The sequence below is a fragment of the Carlito syrichta genome, unplaced genomic scaffold (assembly GCF_000164805.1).
Source record: "Carlito syrichta isolate Samal-C Ts95f unplaced genomic scaffold, Tarsius_syrichta-2.0.1 Scaffold130397, whole genome shotgun sequence".
Lineage (NCBI taxonomy): Eukaryota > Metazoa > Chordata > Mammalia > Primates > Tarsiidae > Carlito > Carlito syrichta.
In genome coordinates, this window is record NW_007074493.1 from 1933 (window position 1) to 9980 (window position 8048).

Genomic DNA, 8048 nt, shown 5'->3' on the forward strand with positions numbered 1-8048 from the left:
AGCGGGGTCTGAGCTCCCGGGCAGTCCTGGCCCTCCATCCTCGGCTCCTTCCTTCCCCCTCCGGCAGGGAGGGCCAGGGCCCCTTGGAGATCCTGCAGCTGGACTTCGAGATGGAGAACTTCACCAGCCAGTCAGTCAAGCGCAGGATCATGTGGCACATCGACTACCGTGGCCATGGTGCCCTGCCTGACCTGGAGCGGGCAGTCACCGAGCTGACGGTCATCCAGCGGGACGTGCAGGCCATCCTGCCCCTGGCCATGGTGAGCAGGCGGGACCGGGCTTGTCTCTGTGCATGCGCAAGTGTGCCTAGTAGGAGCATGTGCACAAGGGGACCCATGGGGGTGGTGAGACTGCCTCCCATGCCGAAATGTGCCCACGTGAGTGCTGTGCCTGGTGCTGCGGGGACAGCAATGGCGAGGGGATGGAGGCGGGGGAAGTCACCGAGGAGCACCACACTGGAAGTCTGCAGGGCGTGGTGGCCATGCAGTTGAGTCCTGGAGTTCACGTGGGAGGAGGGGCTCTTGAGACCTGGCCCTGGGGTGTCTTAGGCAGGCGGTCACATGGACGGGGTGCAGTGGTGGGAATGTGAGCTGCTTGTGCACAGGGGTGGTGGGTTTTGAAAGAGTGCAGTGGATGGGAAGGCCAGAATGATTGTCGGGAACCAGCCTGGGCACCTTGAACACCAGACAAGCATGTGAGATGTTACCATGAGTGTCCTGAGGAGCACTAAAGCTGTTTGAAAGGACTTGGCAGAGGCCTGGGGAGGCAGGCCCTGAGACTCCTGCAGAGGCCAAGGGAGTGGGCCATCTGAGAAGGAGTGTGAGGTTGGTGGGCGCCCATCCCCACACATGGGCTAGAGTGCCCTCTAAAGGGGATGTGTATCTGTGGTGTGGGAGCAGCTGGGAGCTGAGGTCTTGGCCAGGGTGTCCTGTGAGATAAGGGGACCACAAGCAGAGCCCCCTCCCTCTCTGCCCTGCAGGACACAGAGATCATCAACACGGCCATCTTGACTGGCCGGACAGTGGCCATCCCTGTCAAGGTCATCGCCATTGAGGTGACTGGCTTGGTCCTAGATGTCTCTGCCCTAGTGGAATGCGAGTCTGACAATGAGGACATCATCAAGGTGGGCTTTCTGGAGGTAGGGCCCCGGGGAAGAAGGCCTCAGGCCTTCAGGGGAGCAGAAGGAACCTCAAGCCAGCGTCCAGGTGGCTCCTCCTATTCATCCTCTAAGACTGAGCTCACCACTCCCTGTGCTGGATGCCTTTTGCTGCTGTGGACGCCCCTCCCTTCTCCTCCAACAATACCAAGCTCACCTTATCCTAGCTCCACTGCACCGTTCCAAAAGGGTTATTCCCAAGTCTACTGACTCCCATGGTGCTCCCTCTTCCTGCCCCCTGGGTACTGCTACAGCAGGTCCTGGAGGACTTCCTGTAGGACTATGGAACAGACAGTCAGGCCAGAGGGGAGAAGGCAGTGTTGACAACTTGAACTCAATCTGGCAAGTCATTATTGAGCCCTGGCAAGTGGCAGGCACCAGGCAAGGCAACCAAGGGCAAGGTGGGGGAAGAGCTCAGAGGCCTGCCCTGAACCGAGTGCTGGTGACTGAATGAGGGAGGTGGGGCCCAGGGAGAAGGTTCAAGAAGCACGGGAGTTGGGCAGGAGGGAAGGTTGTGTGCTGAAGGTCCTGCTTCCAACACACCCCCCAACTCTGAAGGCTACTCCCAGCCATGAACTCCCAGGGCCCTGCTCTGGCCCCAGATCCTCCACAGCCCAGCCCACACAGTCCAGTGTGCCGCCTCCCAGGAGGGCTCCAGATGCTCCTCCCGCAGCTCACAACAGTGGTCTATGTTCCAGGTGAGCTAGGGTGAGGAGGTGACAGAGGAGGCCGTCAGTGAGAGGATGCCCAGCCCTGGCACGTGTAGGTTGTTTGGGCCTCGTGCTGTGCCAGTCTCCAGCAGGCACCAAGTCAGAGAATCTGACAACTGAATTTGTTGCCTGTTCCTGTAAATAATTCAGCTGGAAGGAGAGTGGGGATGTGGATATCCCTCTCCTCCTGCTTCCATGGGCTTCCACTACCCACCCTCCCTCCATGCTCTGCCTCTGGGCCCTCCAGGTCTGGGGAACCTGGTCTCACCTCCTCCAGCCTGATCCAGGAAGGATGCCCTTCACAGGAGCCAGAGCAAACGGTCTAGTACCCCCACCCTACCACCCTTCCAGGGAAGCCCCGCCCAGGCCTGTGGCAGGCCAGAAGGGGAGGAACCCGGCCTGCTCCCAGGGCCCTCACCCAGAGCCTTCTCTGCCACCCAGGCTCCCCCACCCCCACCCCAGGGAGTACCAGAACAAAGGCTCCATGGCTTGGATGCCAACGGGAATTAGTGAAGATTCTGAATGGAACCGGTTCCAAATCTTAGTGAAACACACTCAGGCTCATCACAGAGTCTGCCCCATTCTAAGTGGAATTTTCAGACCTGCAGATGGAATTCTCTGCCTTCTCCAGTAGGAAACAAGCACTTGGGCAAGGCTGTTATGCCCACGTCCCTCTACCCTCCCCTCCGAGATGGTGAGGGGAGCTTGGCAGGGTTTGGGATGTCCCAGGGGCTCATCTTTATGAATAAACCATGATCTCAGCACTACCCGCCTCCCCCCTGGAGCCCTCAGGGAGTCACCTGCCTACCGGCTGCATGATAGACCTTCCCAAGCCAGGCACCCATAGGTGTGTACCCAAGGAGCACCTAGACCTGTGCATGCAGGATCCACCCCAGGTGTGCCAGGTGTGCGCATGGGCACATGTAACACACACACCCACCTGCACCTGCCCTAAAGTGCTGGCAGCGACACCTCTGAGTGGGCACAGGCATCCACCAAGATGTGTTCGGCAGGCACATGGGTTCCATCCAGAGAACCCCTAGAAACACAAGTTGGTATCCAGGTGGGCACACACACATCCACTGGTGGCAGCAAGCCACCCATCTGTGCTGAGGTTCTCTCCAAATTTTCCTCATGTTTCCTCATCTCCATACCTGGCTAGAGCAGCCCCACACCTGAAATTGACCAGCTGCTCATTCTCCTGGGGCAGCCATGGCAGCACAGCCACCGGGGACTAGTGAGCCTGCCCCTCACCCCTGTCCCCTCTACCTCCACTCCCTCCCTGCCCTGTCAAGTGCTCCATATCTCCTCTCTGTGCTGTGGAAGACTCTGCCTGCCAGATACCCAGAGGCCAGCCCTCACGCTGGAGCCTCCTCCAAGGCGTAGCTCAGGCTGGTCAGAAACATTTGCACGTTGGCTCCTTGCTAGAGAACAAACACCTCCCCCAGTGGGCCCTGAGGGATGATCTTGAGAAAGAGCAGAAGCAAGGATGGAACCTGGACCTCTCAGAGGAATCGTCTCCTCCCACCTGGCCTCTTCCCTGCAGCCACTTGTGACTGGCACTCTCCCTTTCCTGCCACATCCTGGCCCTGTGTGTGAAACCTAAGTCCCCTGCATGGACCTGCAGGACAGGACATGCCAACTGTTCCTTCCCCTAGGTATCCAGCAGCTGCGACTACGTGTTCGTGAGTGGAAAGGAGTCTCGAGGGTCCATGAATGCCAGGGTCACCTTCCGCTACGATGTCCTCAATGCCCCCCTGGAAATGACGGTCTGGGTACCCAAGCTGCCCCTGCACATTGAGCTCTCAGATGCCCGCCTCAGCCAAGTGAAGGGCTGGAGGGTTCCCATCCTCCCAGACCGGAGGTACAGCCCCATGCACAGTGGATAACTGGGATAATCACGGGTAGATACAGCCTCAGCACACAGTCTGATGGCATATGTAGGCCCTAGGTATATGCAGTCTGTAGATCAATTATACAATCAGCAAACTTTCACAGAGCAGCTACTATGTGCTAGGAACTGGCAGGTGTTTGAGAGGTGGGGATGAAAGTGGCCAGTGCTTGACCCAGCCAAGCTCTCAGTCCAGCAGGGGAGGCAGTCATGCACACACCACTGAGCACAGCGGTACATGGGAGGCCCTGTGTGCAGGGAGTCAGATGGCACAAGGAGAGAATCCCCTCTTCCTGCAAGAGAAGTCAGGCAGGCTTCCTAGGAGAGGTGGCTCTGGAGCTTGTCTTAAAGCTTGAGTAGAAAAGGGCTGGCTGGGGAAACGGTAAAAGAGCAGTCAGGCAGACAAAATGGAGCGGACACACCAACACAGGAGCACACGCACCTGTACATGGATGCCCCACCTGGGCAGGCACAAGTACAGTGACTCATGCCCAGGCTCCCTCACAGGCATGCAGGCTTACACACTGGAGTGCCCATACAGGGGGTATGTACATGTGCATACTCATGTGGGGCATGTACGTGTGTACTCAGCTACTCGGCACACTCTGCTCACCCACTCTGCACTGCTGGAGAGAAATGCCCAGCAGGGAAGAAAAGAGGAACTGCATCACAGATAGCTTGGAGCAGAGAGGGGCAGGGCTACAGGGCGAAGCAGGCAGAGGGCACAGGTGGCCAAGTTGGAAGTGGGTGGAACTCAATTCAGTAGAGATCTGGAAGAGCCAGGTCATGTGGCCCAGAGCCTCTCAGACTTGAGTGTGCACATGAATTGTCTGGCGATTGTGCTGCCACGCAGATTCTAACTGAGGCTGGCATGAGGACTGAGATTCTGCATTTCTGACAAGCTCTTGGGTGATGGTGGTACTGCGTTGAGCAGCAAGGATGTAGTGAACTCTGAAGCCAGACAGGCTGGTTTAAATCCTGACTCTGCTGTTTACTAGCCATGTAACCTTGGGCTGCTCACACAACCCCTCTGTTTCTCAGTTTCCTCATCTGTAAAATGAGCACAATAACACCAACCTCCTAGGATTGTTGTAAGGATTAAACTAGTTGACACAGGTAAATGAGCCCTCTGTGTGAATGAATATGCTGGCTGTTCGGTCCTTCTGCTACCCACAGAGAGAAAGTGTGGCTTTTCTTTTTTGGAGCCACACCTTCCTGGCAGTGTCTCTCTTGATTTTGGCATCTTTTGCAATTAGCATAGACTGAGAATTTCCCAAATCATCAGGTCCAGGATCCCTTTTGCTTAACAGTGTATCAGTGTATCTCCCTCCTCTCACATCCTACTAACAGCAACAAGAGGAAATCAGGCTGCTTCTCCACACTGGCTTGGCAATCTCCTCCACAAAATACCCAAGTTCTTCCCCGGCAGGCTCCGCCTTGCACGGCAGACACAGAACACTCTTCAGCCGAGAATTCAGCATCCCATAACGAGGACCACTTTTGCTCCAGTATAGACCTTAGCGCAGCAACTGTTAGGGTTTGATGCCAGCTATTCCCAGGCATGGGTGAAGCCATGCAGGGGTGGAAAGGGACAAGGCAGGGTCAAGAAGGTACCTTTCTAGGAGGGAAAAGGCTGGGGCTCCTGGCGCCAAACCTAGATATGGAAGCTGGGAGGAGCCAGCAGGGCATGGGTGAGGGGCGTGGCCTGCACAAGTCAGAGCCAGGGCGAGGAGCCTTCCACCCAGCCAGCCCCGACTTGGGCGTGTCCCCATCCCAGGTCAGCCCGGGAGAGCGAGGACGAGGACGAGGAAGAAGAGGAGCGGCGGCAGAGCACAAGCCGCGGCTGCACCCTGCAGTACCAGCACGCCACCCTGCAGGTCTTCACCCAGTTCCACACGACCTCGTCTGAGGGCACTGACCAGGTGGTCACCATGCTGGGCCCAGACTGGCTGGTGGAGGTCACCGACCTAGTCAGTGACTTCATGCGGGTGGGGGACCCCCGAGTGGCACACATGGTGGACAGCAGCACGCTGGCAGGCCTGGAGCCGGGCACCACCCCCTTTAAGGTAGGCACGGGCTCTGTCCCGAACAGAGGGGCAGTGTCAGGAGCCTTGCTTACCTGTGGGTGGAGAACCTGGGTGTCCGCAGAGCCTCGACCTCTGGGCGCACCTCACCTGGCCCCAGAGCACCCTTCCCTGCCTGCCTCTCTAGGTCTGAAATCCTGCCATCCACAGTCGGGCTCTTTTGACTTCCTCTTGGTAAAGGTTCCCACTACAAGCTGTATCAACCTTTATCAACCCTGCCCCCCTCAGTGGAGGTGACCCAAGCATACCCCTCCCTGAGAGCTGAGGGGGGACAGGTGAGAATCCACAAGCCTAGAGGCAAGGAATGAAAGCTTGGGGATCTAGGAACTCAACTTTGACCTTCCCTGAGTTGGGTGACCATGGGTGTCTGGGTAGAAATCACCTAAGAAAGTGTAAGTAGTGATTCACAGGCGGGAATCTGCCTGCATATGTATTTTGTTTGTAAAGCAATTGATCCAGCATTTAAAATTTGGGAGGTTTCTCGTTCTTAAAAAATCGAGATTTCTGATTTTACAAAAAATGAATCTGGCAGCCCTGGGACTGCATTTCCACCTGGCAACAATCAGCTGGAGCCAATACTGATGTCCACTTTACTGAACATGATTCCCCCATTTTTTGCAGTCCCCACCACTCCCTTTTGTCTCCCGACACTGAGGTTGCACATCAGTTACTATTCATCACTGTGCTAGGGTTGTTGTTTTCCTTAGAACCAGCCCACCTTTCTCATCCCTGTTCCTACCTGGCTTCTGTGAGCCCCCCGCCCTCTCCTGATCCCTGGACCCTTCTGGCTTCTGGCTGCAGACCTGAGACAGAGCCAAGGGTTCCTGCCTCCCAGCCGATCCCACCTCCCCACACTCCTCTTCCAGCAAGTCTGGGATTCCTCTCTAGTTGGGGACCTTGGGCGGGGGTGCCGCTTTCCTGGCTCTCTCCCACCCCTGCTCGCTATGTCTCAGGTGGTGTCCCCGCTGACAGAGGCCGTACTCGGGGAGACACTGCTGACGGTGACGGAGGAAAAGGTCAGCATCACACAGCTGCAGGCCCAGGTGGTGGCCAGCCTGGCCCTCTCCCTGCGGCCCAGCCCTGGGAGCAGCCATACCATCTTGGCCACCACAGCTGCCCAGCAGACCCTCAGCTTCCTCAAGCAGGTAACTGGCTGCCCAGTCCACTGACCAGGGAGTCAGGTGTGGAAGGAAGACGTGGGGGCGCTGCCTTGCCCTTGAGTCATGAGTCCCCAAATTAGGGCCTTAAGTCATGGAGGATCTAGCTAACCTCTATGCCCTACACATCTGCCCTGCCCCAGGGCCCACCCTCTGCACAGAGGATATGGGCAAGAGCTTGCTCACTGCACTTGCAACCAGAGACATTCCCTCTGAGGGTCTACTTCCTGGTCTCACCGAGGGCTGTCACCTCTGCCCCCCCCAGGAAGAACCCTCACCCATGTCTAGAGCCCCAACTACCACCATAGGCATGACCACACAACGAAGGTGGAAAGGTGATAGGTGGGAGCCCTGGGGAGAGAGGAGGTGGGCATTGAGCACCAAACCAGGGGCCAGGACACAAGGCTCCTCTGTGCCTGACTTGCTAGGTGGCCCTAGGCCAGTCACTTCTTTGTGAGCCCTGCTTCCTCATCTGCTGGGAGGTCAATTCTCAGAAGGTTTTGGCCAACTGAGGTAGAGGCTGGGGGTGGGTGTGTATTCTAACTGACCAGTTATCTGAAAGGTGTTGGGATCCCAAGGTAAAGCATGAAGTTATGGGGCTATTCCTGCAGCAGAAGGGATTTGAGTTAGACCCAAGGTAGCACTTACCTGCAGCTCATCAAAGGGAGATGACTGAAGTGATCCTAGATGCCATAACTCATTATTTACCCTGCCTGCAACCTACAAAGACTCTGAGACAGTAGTTCCCAAAAGCCAGCCACAGTTCCTGCGCAGGGAACACGGCAGGGAGGGAGCCTTCACAGAGCTAGGGATCTGGCAGGGAAGCTAGCTGAACTGAGCTCTCTGACTCCTGCTCCTTCTCCTCCTCCTCCTCCTCCTCCAGGAAGCCCTCCTGAGCCTCTGGCTCTCCTACAGCGATGGCACCACGGCCCCACTCTCCCTCTACAGCCCTCGGGACTACGGGTTGCTGGTGAGCAGCCTGGATGAGCGCGTGGCCACGGTGACCCAGGACCGGGCCTTCCCACTAGTGGTGGCGGAGGCCGAGGGCGC

General features: G+C 57.2%; 1 protein-coding gene across 1 annotated transcript in view; it reads left to right on the forward strand.

Moving 5' to 3' along the window:
- The window catches only part of LOC103250399 (transmembrane protein 132E), a gene marked incomplete at its 5' end in the record, with an annotated part of 10818 nt that overhangs the window by 1928 nt on the left and 842 nt on the right, over positions 1-8048 (forward strand). The window contains 6 exons of the mRNA XM_008048981.1: positions 68-260; positions 980-1123; positions 3525-3730; positions 5535-5823; positions 6795-6986; positions 7882-8046. Coding sequence (XP_008047172.1) covers positions 68-260; positions 980-1123; positions 3525-3730; positions 5535-5823; positions 6795-6986; positions 7882-8046 — 1189 coding nt within the window. The remainder of the gene's footprint in view (positions 1-67; positions 261-979; positions 1124-3524; positions 3731-5534; positions 5824-6794; positions 6987-7881; positions 8047-8048) is intronic.